The sequence below is a fragment of the Habropoda laboriosa genome, unplaced genomic scaffold, assembly GCF_001263275.1.
Source record: "Habropoda laboriosa isolate 0110345459 unplaced genomic scaffold, ASM126327v1 scaffold143, whole genome shotgun sequence".
Classification (NCBI taxonomy): Eukaryota; Metazoa; Arthropoda; class Insecta; order Hymenoptera; family Apidae; genus Habropoda; species Habropoda laboriosa.
In genome coordinates this window covers 2,110,312-2,128,390 of record NW_017100404.1, presented here as the reverse complement: position 1 = coordinate 2,128,390, position 18,079 = coordinate 2,110,312, and the positions used below count along the sequence as shown (strand labels likewise).

The window sequence follows — 18,079 nt, the reverse complement described above, 5'->3', positions numbered from 1 at the left end:
GAATTCGCGTTTTTTCTTTTGATTCTTTCAATTTTTCAATTGCATTACGCATTATTGCAATAATTTCTATCGTTACATTTGTATGTATTCAACGTTTGTTTGTTTTAGTGTCGTGAAATGAATTATATTACACATTTTCTCTATTCACACTGAATTTAAAGATTATAACGATTAAAAATCAAGTTGACCTGTGGTCATTTATCAAGAATAATCATAATAAAGCTGAAATTATTGTGTTAAATAATTTTTTTAATACGAATTAGGAATTTATTCAACGTTTGCTTGTTAGAATAGAACGATAAATTTAGTGTAAATATAGAAAACGTATAATATAATTTATTTCATGGTATTGTAACAAGCAAACGTTGAATAAATTCCTAATTCGTATTAAAAAAATTATTTAACACAATAATTTCAGCTTTATTATGATTATTCTTGATAAATGACCACAGGTCAACTTGATTTTTAATCGTTATAATCTTTAAATTCAGTGTGAATAGAGAAAATGTGTAATATAATTTATTTCATGGTATTGTAACAAGCAAACGTTGAATACATTTTTCATTCGTGTAAGAAGAATTATTTAACACGATAAATTTAGCTGTACTATGGTTATTTTTAATCTACGACCACAGGTCAACCTGATTTTTAATCCCTACGAAATTAATTTAACCACGAGTAAGTAACGAGAACGCTAAAACCTATGTTTCCATTGAAGAATATTGTAAAAACGTATAAATTGTTATATGCAATGTTATAACAAATTGTCGGAAGTATAAATTTTTAATAAAATTGTGAAAATTGATAAATTATACCGTGTTACGATATCGGAAATCTCCCGCGAAAATCTCCCGCGAAAATTTCCCGCCTGACCTAACCGACGATTTTGCTAATGACTTTGGGGAGAGGGTACCGCAGGTATATAAGGACCCGCCGATGTCCCGCGAAATCATTTACCCTTTATACTGGGCCCTAGACACTTCGCGGCGTATTTTGACCTGAAGGTTCTGAGATGTGAATAGAGTGGTCGGGGGCTACTAGCTAGTCTATGTCCACCCTGTACACACTCAGCCTTCTTGTAACACTTGTATACATTAGAATCAATTAGAATTTCTATTACTAATTATTAAACAAATTTTAACAATTACCGGCACTCGCTAGGCACGTAATATCAGACTTTAAATACTCGACTTCGAACTTCGGTTTAGTCATAATTCTATTAATGTTATAATAACGTATAATTTATTAATTTTCACAATTTTATTATTAATTTATACTTCCAAAAATTTGTTAAAACATTACATATTATTATTTATACATTTTTGCAAGTTTCTTTGACAAATAAGTACGTTTCAACGATCTTATTACTTTCTCGTTGTGAAATCAAGTTCGGAGGATTAAAAATCAGGTTGACCCTTGGTCGTAAATTTAAAATAGCCATAGTGAAGGTGAAATTATTATTTTAAATAAATGTTTCTATACGAATTAAGAATCTATTCAACGTTTGTTTGTTGCAATACCGTGAAATAAATTGTATTATATATTTTCTCAGTTTAGACTGAATTTAAAGTTCGTAAGGATTAGAAATCAGGTTGACCTGTGGTCGTAGATTAAAAATAGCCATAGTGAAGGTAAAATTATTACGTTAAATAATTGTTTTTATACGAATTAAATATTGATTCAACGTTTATTTGTTGCAATACCGTGAAATAAATTGTATTATATATTTTTTCTGTTTACACTAAATTTAAAGTTCTGTTTACATGTTATAACAATTAGAATGTAGACGTTTTGCCGTTTCACGGTTTTTCCTCTGTTAATTATGTGTTTATAAATCATTTCAAACTAAAGCAGCACCATGCCCACCCTTAATTAAACCGTCTCAGTAGTTTACCGTAATTAATAATCTATTTTCGGAATTTATACGAGAATTTTTGAATTTTAGTAAATACTAGAGTCAGTGCATCGCGTATTGAAATAATAGCTTATACAGATAATCTTTTGAAATTACTCTTAATTAGGGAAAATCTTGAATCTTGTATGGAAGATGAAGATTTTCAGGAAATATTTATTTTTCAACAATGAATTTTTGTTTTATCGATTAATAACGTACGATTAATTGTTTTTATACGAATTAAATATTGATTCAACGTTTATTTGTTGCAATACCGTGAAATAAATTGTATTATATATTTTTTCTGTTTACACTAAATTTAAAGTTCTGTTTACATGTTATAACAATTAGAATGTAGACGTTTTGCCGTTTCACGGTTTTTCCTCTGTTAATTATGTGTTTATAAATCATTTCAAACTAAAGCAGCACCATGCCCACCCTTAATTAAACCGTCTCAGTAGTTTACCGTAATTAATAATCTATTTTCGGAATTTATACGAGAATTTTTGAATTTTAGTAAATACTAGAGTCAGTGTCCACCCTGTACACACTCAGCCTTCTTGTAACACTTGTATACATTAGAATCAATTAGAATTTCAATACAATAGACTGAATAACAATTCATTTTAACTAATACCTATTAGAAATTTTCCTTTTAAAACAAATATAAATCATTTTACCAATTACTGGTACTTGCTAGACATTTAATATCAGACTTTAAATATTCTCCTTTCGGTTCTTTTAAATACAATCAAATAATTTCTTCAATTATCGATACTGACTTGGAATACTCCGTTTCGAATAAAATATTTCGAAATTATTTTGAAGGTTTAGGGAAATAAACATTTGAATTTTAGTCATCGTTGTTCTTCAGACTTGTCGAATAGGATATTGAAATGACTTTGAGTGGTTGCTTTTTCGTTAGGGCATAACAATCAATATGTACTTTTCTTCCAGCAATTGAAATTAATTTGAAATTTTTCATATATTTTCTCTGATATTGAATTTATTTTATGACTTGCTATTTTGTTTACTAATAATTTACCATCCAAGGAATTTGCATGAATTGCATGTTAAGTAGTTAGTTGATTTATTATTGTATATTGTGAGCTGATTTGGAACGAGTGCACTATGCCCACCCTAAATTAAACCGTCTCAGTAGTTTACCGTAATTAATAATCTATTTTCGGAATTTATACGAGAATTTTTGAATTTTAGTAAATACTAGAGTCAGTGCATCGCGTATTGAAATAATAGCTTCATCCCTAGTTCGTTTATTATTGAATATTTTTACGCGTTTAACTTATGCTTCTCCCCAATTCTCGTCGCGTATTTTATTCAAATTTTCTTATATTCTAGAATCGAAAAAGATACGAATTCGCGTTTTTTCTTTTGATTCTTTCAATTTTTCAATTGCATTACGCATTATTGCAATAATTTCTATCGTTACATTTAATTCTAATTGTTTAGCAGCTTTTCTGCTGCTATCGACCCTACATTTTACTGACACTTGTGGAATCGACCCTACATTTTTGTTTTTTTTTTTTTTACGTGGAGGTAGGCCGACTCTATGTGATAATCAATTGGCAACCAAACGGTGGCTCGCTAAAGCGATATATTATGAAATTAAATTAATCACTCAATAAGTATTAACATTAGATTGTTTCCTCGATATGGCCATGGTGGTCATCAGTGACTGGAGTGCCTCAAATGTTTAGAATAATTAAAATAAAATAAATGTTGTCAACTAAAAATTTTGAACGTCATAGCTAGCTAGACGTTATTTTCAATTGAAAAAAAAAAAAAAAATTATAAATCATAATACTATAATCCTATATTTAAAATGTATTTTCTTGTGGCCGCCTGACAGCAACCTGTAAATCTGGCGTGACAGTGAACGTGTTAATAAGTAAATGTTGTTCAAATTATATCGTGTTTGATATCATTTTCATCAGAAAAATCACACCAACATGTTAAAAAAAATTCCAGATGAAAAAAAGTAAAATTACAGAAATTATATTTTTCTATTATGATTTGTCGAGCCGTGAAATCTCGTAAAGGAAACCGACTGGTGTAGCGTTACACGCTTGACCGATTGCGAGCGAGATAACATGGGCGCAGCAATGACGCAGAACTAGGCGTAGGACCATCTATACTGTCACTTGTAGAATCCAAACTTACTGACTCTTGTAGAGAATTTACTGTATTCACAGTACGAATAAAAACAAAATTCAAGAACGTTCGAAGCTAAAGCTATAAAAGAAGAAAAATACAAAATTAACGGAAACTTAAAATACTTTCTAGAATTTGGTTCGGCAAATCTTAAAAAACTCAATTTCCAGTGAAAGTACAATGTCGACAGAAACTTAAAATATTTTCTAGGATTTGCTACGACAAATCTTGAAATACTCAATTTCCAAAGAAACCTGCAAAGAAAAGCTCACTTTCCAAACAAATCCGGAATGAAATTTCAATCGAGCAAAACTTGAATTCCGATAAAAAAAAAGAAAAATTCTCCTATTAAACGAGAATCTTCATAGAGTCCGTTAATTAACGAAAGCAGCAGAAGAACTCACAGAAAAATTACCTCTGCTTTAGACCGTAACCAGCAATCGCTCTCCTCCACCCTTTAACGTTGAACAAGTGTATGGTCGACATCGTTGCCCATTTAATTCCAGGGCTCTCGGCCGTACTGGAGATGGCTACACGTGGACGAGGGAGGCCTGTGCCAGCGCGAAAAGCTCCGGGCTTTTGGAGAGAAAGCAGGCAAGGGCGTGCAGAGCTACGCCTGACGTGATGGCCAGCTTGGTGCAAGCGGCTAGGGATACCTCGACGGTATGCCAGCAAGCATTTCGACATCGTAGGTGGAATTGCAGCAGCATCGAGCGTGCGCCAGATTATACGCCTGAATTACTTACCGGTATGTCCTATATCGAAACGCAACACCTTTTATTTAGCCCCTTGGAGAGAGACTGGCCGTGAAACTGGCCTCCGGGCTCATCTAAGATTCTATTTCCTCGGACGTTGATTTAAAAGGAGATATTGTGATTGTAAATGATGTTCAGATTTCTCCTGTTCCGATGTGTAGCACGGGAGAAGAGGAGAATTGAAAAAAGTTGATTGTTTTATCCTTTTTGTTTTTTTACTAGTGGGATTTTGCAGATTACGAAGAAGTTTGAAATTTGCTTAGGTATATATCTTGGAGTGATCTAGAAGAAAGATATGTAGCACGAGAGGAATTAAGTGTGAAGAGAATTGAAAGAAAGTTAATTGTTTTGCTAGAAATTATGAGATAAATTAATAACTTGTTTATTTTTCAATAGTTAAATAGTGGGATTTTGCACAGTATGAAAAAGTAAGCCCCTTTCTAATTACTACAGTTAATTGTTAAAAATTTGTTAGCATTTAAATTTTGCTATATGTCAACAAAGTACATATTGGGATTTATGCAAAAAACAATTTTTCTGAAATAGTGAAACATTTTTATTTCATTATTTCCTTATTCTTTGATTAATTTCGATAGAACCTACCTAATCACACGCTGAATCCAATTTAGAAACTACGATTACAATAATTCATACTCACAATGATAAACAATCATTCTCTCTCATCGTCTAATTAAAAATTAAATGAAGAAGCTACTGTGTTGGTAAAACTAGATCCAAATCCATAAACCACGTATCAACGCACAGTTTATCACAAAAATTGATTCAAAATGAAAATTATATGGTCCGTTGGATTGTCCATATATAGTACGTGACTAACGACAAGATTTACCATGATAAATTCTGTCGCGGACTGCTTTTGTTCGTGTTACCTATGTAAATTACGACTACAATTCGACATGGTTCGTAATGACACATCGAGTCCTCGTAATGTATGTGTTTCGTTAATGCACGAACTGGCTGGATCAGAGAAAGTGAGCAACTGACATTCGCGAACTGACGCGGACAAGTCCCTGACATTAAATTCTCCTCTTTTACCTACAAACCGTTTCCAACAACGTTGTCAGAAATCATTTCCTAGATATGTATTTGCAAACGAAAGTGAAGTCGAACAACGTCTACTTAGGATACATGAGAAAGTTTGTCGTGTATTTCTCCTACATTTCCTGTATAACTTCTGATTTTCTTACGGATATAATCCGGCTAATCCGCGAAAGAAATTTTAATGAAAAAATATTTTAACCGGATCTGTGATGTGATATAAGCTGGCTAGATTTAGGATACATTTATTGATATCTTAACATATTTCTGGAAAATTTTTATACAAAAATGTCAACTTTTCAAGATAAAATGAATTGAGAATTTGGAAGCACGAATACTACTGGTGAAGCTAGATTTCATGATTTTTTTTCAATAGAAGAAAGTAACGCACAAGCTTGTTATTTCCAGGATACATTTATCGATGTATTAACAAATTTCTCTAAAATTTTGGTGAAAAAAAGACGTCAACTTTTCAAGATATATATTAAATTCGGCCATACCCGGTGATAACACCAATCAAATTCTTCGTACTCCTTCAAAATCAAACTTATCGCTAAAATTACTCACTTTAGAAAATCGTTGACATCGATCACACGAAGAAACCGTACAGAGACGCGGCACGAGCCTCGTATCGAATATCTTTTTGAAGAATCGCATGGTAAATAGGAAGACCTCGAAGAAGCGGCTCAATTAGTGGTCATTACCAAACCTGTGCTTCCTTCCTCTCTGCCGGCTCTCTTTCCGTCGACGTCGGATTAATCGTTGGCATTTGACGATAATTATATTGTAAATAAAAGTGTTGGACGGGGTAAAGTGGAGAGGAGATCCTTCGTTAATGAGAAAACCGAGACGTTCGCCGGTGGGATTTTCGTAGTGGCGATGAAAAACACGCGGAGTTCTCTCGATACGTACCGGAGTAATGGAGAAGCCGCCCTTTCGCTGCCGCTATGCTAATCAGCTTTCCTTCAATTATTTCAAACCGGCTACAGAGCGGAAGAGGGACCCGTGAATGCGGGCCTTTAAAGGTACCGTGCTATTACCGATTTCATTCGGGACCAGTTCGAGAGACGCGGCTTCTTGCCTCGTTAATTGCTCGCCTCGGAGATTTCTTATTAGAAAATCGCGGCGCAGCTTTGACCTTCGACCCAATTCACAAAAAGACAGTTCAGTCGCGGCACTCGCTAAAGCTCCTTATAGAATCGGGAGGGAATTTCAATGGCGGCTTGTTGGGCGAGTTTACGAACATCGAGTCTGTACGTATTTTGAAAATCTTTGCTCTGGAATTACTTGGGCAATTAACAAATGTTAATCCAGAAACGTTACAGTAGATGGTAACATAGACGAATAAGTTGGTAAATTGACTAAGGCTTCTACTAAGGCGAAAATAATGTAAAAAAGATTTTTGAAACGAACGTCGAGGGGAGAATTTAAGTTAAGGTTAGAGTTGGGAGAGATTTTTTGGTTCGAGGGGGGTTTGTATTTATTGCGAATGGATGGTAAATTACTTCCAGACAATTTTATATCACATCATACTTGCAGAGATTTAAGGGCTTTTTACCTTTGAAAATGGTTGAAAGGTCGATTTTCTAATGTTATTGTATCTTGAGAATATTCTTAGAAGAAAAGTTAGTTTGCTAATTTTTCGTTCAATTCAAGTCTATATTTATTGAAAATTAATGGTAATTACTTCGAGACAATTTTATATCACATCGTACTTGCAGAGATTTACGATCCTCTCACTTTTAAAAATACTCAAAAACTCAATTTTCTGTTTTCCGCATTTTCCAGTAACATTACGTCTTAAGAATATTCAAAACTGAAAAATCAACTTTCTATGATAGCGCAAACCTTTCAATACGCGTTTACAGTTTCGACGCGCATATTGCGATCAAAGTGGTCACAGTAATGCAATCCTTTCAGCCTCTTCATACTTCGTACTTAGTTGAATAGAAAAATGAAGAAATTGAAAATCCAGTGAAAATGGAAATTCCACAGCTACAAAAATGTTGAATTCCCAGGAACCAGGGAACAAGCGTTTGTGTACGCGATGTCAGCTGCAGCTGCAGTTTGGAGGCTGGCAAGAGGATGTGCACTAGGCAGTCTCGCAGCCTGTTCCTGCGCCACACCACCACGAAGAGAACCACCGTCACCATCTGCCTTGATTTCACCTTCTTCCTTCACCGCGACGTCCGTTTCTTTCGGTACACTGTCCGCCAGGAACTCGTTCAAATGGGGAGGCTGCGGCGACGATGTTCGATCAGCGTCTCGGATGGCCAAGAGGTTTCTTCAGGGCTCCACGCCTCCTGGTACAGGCGCAACCGCCAAGTTCATGCACGCTGTTAACATGCACAACAACCGGGCTGGTCGAAGGGTAATTGAAATAATTGTATCGATATACGAGAGTCGATAAGTGGAGAGGTAAAGTGCTTTGGTTTGAAAAGCATCTAAATGAAAAGTAGGATACTTTCAAAGTCATTAGTCTGAAGTTAGAATTGAAAATTGCTGTTTGACAATTAGTTTAGTACATGCAAAAAAAAAAAGAAGTAAAATTAGGCTGGGAGGTTCTGCCACATTTGACGTAACTGCTGGACAATTGTCTTACTATAGACAAAAAAAAATTGAGAAATTGGGGAAAAAATGTGAGATTATAGAAGATTGATTTATGGACGATCGATCTTACATTTTCATTTTTTGCAATGTTTATATCAATTTGTCAGCATTGATAGGAATGTTTGATTTTCTTGACGACTCTTACTGATAAACGTTTCAAGTATTGCACATTTGATAAATTCTTTTATACTACAGAACAAATGTTAGCTAATAGTGTTTACCGATGTTAAACATTTTCAGTATGCTGCAATCTTATCGAGTCTCTAAAATTTAGTTCACAATTTCACAAGTGTAAATTTTAACAACTTCAAACATCAAATGGACCTTAATAGTATTGAATAATACTAAAATTGAGGAACACAGGAAATTAAACAGGTTAAATTAAAAATCAGAAGAAAAAGATATAACATTTCATCAAGTTATGCTACAACTTTCCCTAAATTTATTTAACATTGTATACGAAAAAGTTATTTTCTACAGGAATTTATATTCAATTTCAATTTTGCGATCATTATACCAAGCGTAGAAATGAATTCTTGCCGAATAGATTCACATAATTGATTCAAAGCCACCGAGTTTCTATCGCGATAGTATTCCCAAGCTTTCAGAAAAATGGCAGAAGCTCGTCAAAAATAGTGGAAATCATTTCGATGGTCGGTCTCTTTTCACTCTTTTCAAATAAAACATCAATTCTGCCGAAAAATCGGAAAGAATTCATTTCTACGCCTGATACTTGCTATCGTTACACTTGAAGGCAGTGGAACAATCGTTAACCCTGGAATGCAAATGTCACGGAGTGTCCGGATCGTGCAGTGTGCGCACCTGTTGGAGAGGACTCGGTTCTTCAGGACCAGCGGCGGCAGGAAGTCGTTTGCTTCGAAGATACACAAGCGCAGCGGAAGTTCGACCGAGATCAGGAGGAAGGCTGCCACCCTTGTATCATCACGACAACCTGTTGTACACCACCAAAAGCCCGGACTATTGTCTCGCGGACAAAAAGAGGGGAAGCCTTGGAACTGTTGGCAGGTAATTTTTTCTTTTAATTTTTAATTGATTAAGGCTTCACGTTGGAAGCTTGCAAAATGATAAATTCACTTCAAATGAACAGTTTTTAATGTAACATTATTTCTTTAACCGGTGAATATCAAGGGCATATTTATATTGTGTTGCTCTTTAAACTAACATTTTTTTAATTGCAGGATACTACGGAGTAATTTCGGAATTTTTGTTTTTTTTTATTAATCGAGTTATAAGGCTTCATATTAGAAGTTCGCGAATGATTAGTTAGTAGGAAAATAATAAAATTATTTGAACATATTAAAATAAGCCAAAATTACCAATTTTTAGTATAACATTGCCTTTAACCAGGGAATATCAAGAGTGGATTTATATCGAGTCACCCCTTATTCTGAAATTTTCCAAATTTTTTGTAACACTCAGCAAGTCGTTATTTCTTCTTTTCATTGATCCCAAGAAAAGAACTCCGTATAGAGAGCCATATGGCTTTACATTAGCTCTTACATACAATTCTTATATTATTGATTTACTGTGTATTTCTCTAGGTGCTTGAGGTTTCAAAAGAAGTCGTTGCAACAGCAGAGTAATATACAATTTTAGAAATTTCAGCGAGCTGCACGTTTTACACGAAGATAAAAAATATTCATGATATAACAATATAGTAAATATTTGGACTCGTCTTTTTATTTAGCAAAAATATTAAAGACCTCGTTCAAACGATACACTAAATATTCAAACTCCCTTTCTCATTTAACATAAATACAAACACTGCGATATCTCTGAAAACCGATGGCAAAATAATTTCGCGTTACATACACGAGACGTAAAATGAAAAGCACCGAAATGTTTACGCGAATTGACCAATAATCGATAACATCGCTACTACGAATAATCGTAACATTTTAAAAGCGAAAGCCACGTGATAGAAAACACTTATACCCACTTTACAAACTTATTAAATTCTTCACATTATAGACATATTTATTATCTCTCGGGCTATATTAAAAATGTTTAACTTACTGTTATCGTCGCGGTAACTGAAGTACAGGATAGAGAAAAATCTCGTTTCCTTGCAATGCTAAATCCTTTTCGCTGAAATACAAAGTAGGTTTCGATATGTCCGCTGATACTTTACCAATATCGGACTGAAAAATATTTGACAATTTACGATCGCGATACAGGATCCACATTTTCCTACAAATGGTTCGCTTTCCTTTCACGTAGAAAGGAATATACAAACTTCGCGTTAACACGTTTCACGCTCATTGCCAATTCGTAGAAAACACATTTACCTACCCAGATTTTTTTTCTTCTTTTTTTTTTATCACATTGCGAATAGATTACAGATATTTAGAAACTGTTTGCGAAATACGCTGGATTTCTTTACTAGGATCTCTCGTAAGTTGACGCAAAAGCTTGATCGTGATCCAGTTGATTGGTAATCCAGTTCGAATGATCTATCATCAACAGCAATTACTAAACAATCTTTGCTGTTCTAGAAATATTTCTTATTAAATCGTTTTCGTTCTGTCCTGTTTGATGTGGTAAATTTTTGTACAATTTATTGTGAAATTCATTTCTGCGCACACTTCAAACGAGAGTTAGTTCGTCTCCATTTTTCAATTTTAATTTGTAGAGGCAGTTCATCTCGTTTCTCAATTTTTTAATTTTTCGTTCATCTCAATTTTTTAATTTTATCTTTTCGTTCGTCTCACTTTTCAATTTTTCAATTTAAGCAACGTAATGTACTGCTTACGGACAAAATATCTTATCAATTGCAAAATTTATTGGCAGTAAATTAAGGCGTCGTTTAAATATTTTTAATGAAGGTAAAGTAAAAATCTGTAATTTTAAAAAGTTACAAATATAAAATATTATATATTAGCAACGAAATTGTGTAGTTGAATAAAGTTATTACAGACGTAAACATTAACTATTGCTATTGTTATCGTTATAAAAATTTTCGAGACAGATCTCCTTGCTGGAATTTATTGGTTCGTCGTTAAAGTGAATTTTTCTTCGTTGATTATCTCCTCACCCTAAGGTGTTCGGTGAAAAAGTTAAAGAGGAAATCGTTAATATTTCAGCAATGCTACGATAAAACTTTCACAAAAGTGTTTATGATTTCTCGTAAATTCGTAGGTCCATTGTCCTAGATGTCGTAAACAATCTTCAACAATGGCGCGTTAAAAGTTTAAAAAGTTAGCGAGCCTACTTGCAGAGCACATAAAAGTTGATAGGATTATTAAATCTGCACTGTGATGCAATACACTCAATGTCAGAGGCATAATGTGAATAACAAAATTTAGCAATATTGGCTGTCAAGAGGATTCTTACACTTTTAAGATTTTTAAGTATTTCAGATTCTTAGATTTTGAAAATATTTCAGTTTTTAAGATTCTTAAGTTTTTAAGATTCTTAAATTTTGAAGATATTTAAATTTTGTATTTAAATAATTACAATTCTTAGATTTTAAAGTCTTTTGAAAAAGTAATTTTCAAGATTCAATTTATGAAGTATTTAGCAAAGAAGCGGTATTACAAAATCTGTCTTCAAATTTAAATATAATCAGTAATTGAAATATTTCAAAATTCCATATGATAATCAATGACATAGAACTCACATAATCCATAACCTAAAGGTATAATCTTTGAATTGTTATATTTGTGCCTGCAAAATTAACCAATATCAAAAGTTTGTAAAATTATACCAATAAACTTTCCAACAATGCCTAAAAATTGAGTAACTTAATAACGTTGAAAACAATTTCTTAACGTGCACAAAAATAAAAAAAAGAATCAAAATATACGTAATTCGGATTATTTCATTAATATGGAAATAATTGTTCGAAAAAATTTGGCAATACACTGTACAAACTTTACCATTTCGCATAGAACGTATATTGAGATTTAACACCTTGGATTTTTCTTAAGTTGCATTTACTTATCTGTACAGGAAGTACTCAATATGGCTTTGCATCTCAATACAAGATTGTAAATGTCTTGTCACTCAGTTTCTTATCTCTTCAACAGAGTCAGGTATTATCTTGCTTAGATTCACTGAAGACTTCATTCAGTTCGTTAGTGGAATATGTTATCGTTGGTGTTCCATAGATAGCCCGATGGAATTAACTACCCTAATACAATTTATCAGAATAGCTACAACAGGAAACACGCTGTTATTAAAAAAATAAGTTGAAATAGAACACACGTTTCTATTAAAACCATCCCATAAATAGTGTACCACGTATCCTTCTCACTTCGAACAGGATTAAATAAACTAATTTACGTATTTAACAATAATATAGATTTTCTACGAAATTTTACAATAATTTCTAATTTAACTACTAATCTTTCCATCTCATCTTTCGACAAATCTTCTGCCATTTGTTTATCGACTTTTTGAAATGCTTACTCATATCGATTATCAGATAATGTGCTTTGTTTACAGATTAAATTTGTCTAAAGTAAATTAATATATCGTTTCATATCTTTGATATATACAGAAGAAAAATTGTTTTATAAATGCCATTTTTCCTATCTTTGACTGATTTTAGACACTAAAATTTCATTTTTCCCATTTCTTCCATGAGAACAATTTTTCTTCCATCTTATTCACCCTTTGAAACCATTTAAATTACGTGTAAAAACTTTCTCCTACCGTAATCGTAGTCCATCTTGTGTATATTTGAAAAGAAAAAATGTGAAAAAGCAGGAATAATTATTCGCGATATCTCGGATGTTTCGAATTTTATGAAATCTTATCGGTGAGCAAGTAAAGAAACCGATATGCAGGATAAGAGGACACGGTTAATGCTATTTTCAATGGCAGCTACTACAAATTACACCAGCCTGTAATTACATAAGAAATATACGCCAATGTATTTCTTATTTATCTCTCGATTCTATTAGTAATAATGCTTGTGTTCGTAAACTTAAGGGAAAAGTCGAATAGGTGTTTTAGTTAAGAGTTTCAGATAGACAAATGGCGTCTACGATGACACATAACCCTGGCAATCTTATTTTATCGTCGAATCTGGTAACACGCGTGTTCACAATCTGTTATGCAATACGGTGAAGTAATACGTTTAAAATACCTGCTATGGAATAAGTATCGTCTCGTATAACAGCAGTAAAGACAGTCGTAAAGAGTGTCGGTAACCTTCCAAATAGAAATCTACACGTCTAATCTCTAATAGGAATCGATTTAATAAGCTTGATTTTTTGTGTATGGTGTTCGTTTTGCGTTATATTAAAGTTTCGTTTCATTTTCACTTTCAATTTCATTTTCACCGACGAGTCACCGAAGACGAGAGAAAATCTGGGAAAGGTGAGGGATCTTTGTAAGATTTTTAAACGGAGCAAAATTTGGCTAAATTTAATTTAGTATTTTTTCTAGGACAATTATGAATGGCCAATATTTATGGTGTAATTGTAAGATTTTTAAACGGAGCAAAGTTTGGCTAAATTTAATTTAATATTTTTCCTAGGATAATTCTAAACGACAAATCTTTGCAGTATAATTACAAGATTTTTTTAAGATTATAAGAATTACAAAATTTTCAAGTGGAGCAAAATTTGGCAAAATTTAATTCAATATTTTTCAAATGACGTAATTATAAGATTTGTAAATGGAGCAAAATTTGACTAAACGTAATTTAACGAACGGATCCTAAGATAATTCCAAATGTCAATTTTTTATTTACATCCGAAATGCGATACAGAAAGGAAAGAAAGGTTCCGTGCTACTTTAAATACAAGGTGTTGCAGAACGAAAGACACAACCACGTAAGAAACAATTTATATTTTCCATTCTGAAAAAACATTCCAACTAAATTAATCTCAATCCATTATCAAATTCACGCAGAAAATCTTAGAAATTTCGTTAAAATACGACGACTCTGAAGCTTTATAAAACATCTCAGAAAGCGCATAACTTGTGCCCCGTAAAGTGAATATATTTCAATATGTCTAAAATTCTAGTTCTCCAAGTTCCAGTATAGAAGGAAAATCCGATCGTAAACTAAGCTATTTAATATACTCGACAGGTGTACATGCGAAGCAAGACAGATTTAACATTTTTCTCTCGGCCTATTTATCATAAATTACTCGTATTAACAGAAATTTTTCCCCTCACATTGTATGCAAACGTGGGCTTAATCCAACGTGAAAATAAAAGCAACCACGGATGAACGGTACTTTACATGCGCAATACGGTTGACAATTTACGATTGAAATCATCTGCAAATATACTATATACATTTCTCGTCTCTGTCGTGAAACTTCAAAAAAAAATATGCACCCATCGTCTTTGACTTTTCGCTTTCGAAAATAAGATCAGTTGACGAGGAGACGTGCGAAGGGGAAAACGCCTAGAGAAAAAGAAGAAAAATGTTGGTCGATGCATAATGTAGATATCACGATATGTAATAATTCAGTACGGTTTACGATCTTGCGATTCAAGTCGATCGCGTCATTTATTTCTGTCTTCGAGCTAGTCAACTAATCGTTATCGTCGCGCTAATAAAATACTTCCATCCTGTATACATCCGTGGCGATACCCCTCGGCTTGTTCCCTTTGTGAAACAGCCACACACAACGAATTCCTTGGCTCGATCTCAGTTATCTCCGGTATAGTCAGATACCGGCTTATTTATGCGACTGTGCCGGTAATTACCTATGAGAGAAGACCTTCGAGATAGGGCGGAACCTTATTTTTCCCGTGGCGATCGGGAAACCTGTTCTCTGAAACCGAATAAATCCTCTGTTTTACGATATTCTAACGATCCACGGGAGAGACCGTGGATCTCCGTGGCGCCTCCAAACGAATGTTTCTTCATCATGGAAGATCGACCACCACGAACTCTTGTAGCTGGTGTAGGTGTATTTGTTGTTACATACGGTGTAATCACAGGTTGGAGGAATTCGTAGTTCGTACAGCCATGTTGGATCTGTTAGTGATTCTTTGTAGATTTGGAAATTTATGTTAGGGAGACCGATAGCCAATTTACCTCGTATCCATTGATTCGATCGATTGATTACGAAGGGATTCGTTGAAAAATTCTTAAGGTTGCTAACTTTCTTGTGTAACTTGGGATGCACAGTGATCTGAAATTTTTGGCTGGTAGTGTGTATTGTTAGGCTGTAGAGAAAATAAGGATATGTTGGTACTAGGATGTGTAATTATGTTTGCACAGCGTGGTCCATGTAAGAGAGGCTGCGAAACAAGGTTCAAGCAACAAAGCGAGTGTTTATGTATTTTTCTTTTTTTTTTTTTGAATGGTATGGCAAGATTTGAATTAATATGTAGAAAACGTTTGTGGCATTTAAAGAAGGGAAAAATTGTTGCAGGGTTTGTTGAAGCTTCGTTGAAGCAGGATTCACCTTTGGAAACCATTTAAATTAGGTAGAAAAATTTTCTGATACATCCATAGGTAAAGAGGATAATTAAATGGCCTGTTTCACGTGGTCCACCCTGTATAGCGACAGTTCTGTAATTAATTATTGACATTCGTTGATAATTTGATAAGAAATTACGCTTGGATACGGAACGAAGTATGTTTATATGGGGGGAAAAAGGAATTGTTTCAATCCTTAACGAGGAGAATCGCAAGGGTTTCACTCGCGTGACAATCGTTGTTAACACAAGGAGGAGGAAAATAAAGGAAGAAAGATGTTTCTTTCATCGGTGATTGCATTCGCTACGGATTTTCCGGCGGCAAAACGAAAGGAGGAGCCTCTTCGCCGCCCTGAATTATTCACGCGACGGTGTTCGTGAATTAAGATCACCCACGGCATTCCGGGAACGGTGACTGGTTCTGGAAGGCTCAGGAAGAGCACGGTGAACCCTTCTTTCTCCGATGCTTTGTTTCGTTTAGTCCGCCCTTATAAATCACGCCTCATCTCTCAGCATCCGTGTTGTTAGGCAAAAATTAACGCGAAACATCGATAGACTTTCATTTTTATCTTTATTTTTTCTGTTAAATGTAATTTGAAGTCGCATCGACGTCTTGGGTATTAGCGACCTCCTGTTTTACCTTTTTCTTTTCATTTCTAGAATGTAGAATTGTTCGAATTGTTCGAAATTTGGAATGGAAAGTTCACCAAATTATTCGAATTACCGAAAATTTGGAAAGTAGAATTGTCCAAATTACTAAAAATTTTGAAAGTAAAATTAACGAGAATAGTAAAAATTTGCAAAGTAGAATTGTCCAAATTAGGAAGGTAAAAATATCCAAATAATTCAAGATTTGGAACGTAAACTCGCCCGAGTTATTAAAAATTTGAAAAGTAAAATCACCAAAATTATTAAAAACAATTAAGAAAATTTAAATTTGAGCAGAGTATAACGATACAACACTTTTGTACCACAAATTAAAAACTGAAATCACACAAAGTACCATTAACAAAAAAAAGAAAAAAAGAAACATTTAACCTCGTTCTATTCGTCACACAGCTTTTCACCACACAAACACACACCTATTATTCATTCCCCAAAGAAAATTCGAATACACACAATTCCATCGCTCCCAATTTTCTCTCCCGGAGCATTTTCCCCGCAAAAATTACTCCAACCTTCTTCCTTTTTTTATTCCCACATTCGACTAGGAAAAGTTTAATGGATGAAAACGAACTGCCGGGCAATTCGTAAGCTAATCGGATGCTAGTTTCGGACACGTTAATATTTCATTCCCCTCGGCTAATATACGGCACCAGGTTTCTTTGGGCACCGCTGATCGGCCTGCCGGTTACAGCTTACAACCGGTAATTATAACCCTCCGTATAATTATACAAAGTGGGCGTGGTGAATGTTTATTACGGGACGCCTTCCTCCATTTCACCGTATACTTTTCGAAATCCTTTTTTCTTAACACTACGCCGCTATAAAACCCAGCTTCGGTGACTTTTCTTCCTTTTCTTCTTTATCTCTTTTACAAACAAGCTCGTCCTTGTGTAATCGTCCTTGTGATTCGGAGTTAATGAAACAATTACCATTGAGATGTTAACGATCTTTTTGTTTTTTCTGTAATTGTAAACTTCTTCACAGATTTATCGAGGTATGTTTTATAACACCATTCTGTTTCCTGTTAAAATCGTTGGAAGATTTGCTCGCGTTTGATTTAGCTGTTTTTCTTTTCTGAACATTTAATTAACGTAGGTTTGGATGATTTTTATTGGGCTGCTAAGATGGTCGTTTCTTATCTGATATTGGCTTGATTTGACTTAATTGACTTGTCGTGGACGGTGCGATAAAGGTAATCGGTGGGTTTAACGAAGTGTATAGAGTTTTAATAACACTTACACTTTATTGAACGGGAAGGACGTTGTTATAACTATACTTCTTCCTTTTTCTTTTATTTTTGCGTGGATCTACCGGATCATATACTTCTTGCGTTATCGTCGAATAAGAGTAATTGCATCGGTGTACTTTTTTTCTCAATATTAACGAAATAAAGATTTTATGTAAATAATAAGTTATATGTAACGTTAAGGTTGAATGAAAGAGTCATTATATCGGTGTCTCTTTTTTAATATTAACGAAATAAAGAGTTTATACAAATAATATGTAAACT

At 33.9% G+C, this 18,079-nt stretch overlaps 1 protein-coding gene across 1 annotated transcript in view; it reads left to right on the top strand.

Moving 5' to 3' along the window:
* The window catches only part of LOC108575378 (protein Wnt-11b-like), a 33,511-nt gene that overhangs the window by 14,604 nt on the left and 828 nt on the right, over nucleotides 1-18,079 (top strand). The window contains exons 2-4 of the mRNA XM_017938154.1: nucleotides 4,573-4,814; nucleotides 7,899-8,251; nucleotides 9,245-9,516. Of these exons, the coding sequence (XP_017793643.1) occupies nucleotides 4,573-4,814; nucleotides 7,899-8,251; nucleotides 9,245-9,516 (867 nt within the window). The remainder of the gene's footprint in view (nucleotides 1-4,572; nucleotides 4,815-7,898; nucleotides 8,252-9,244; nucleotides 9,517-18,079) is intronic.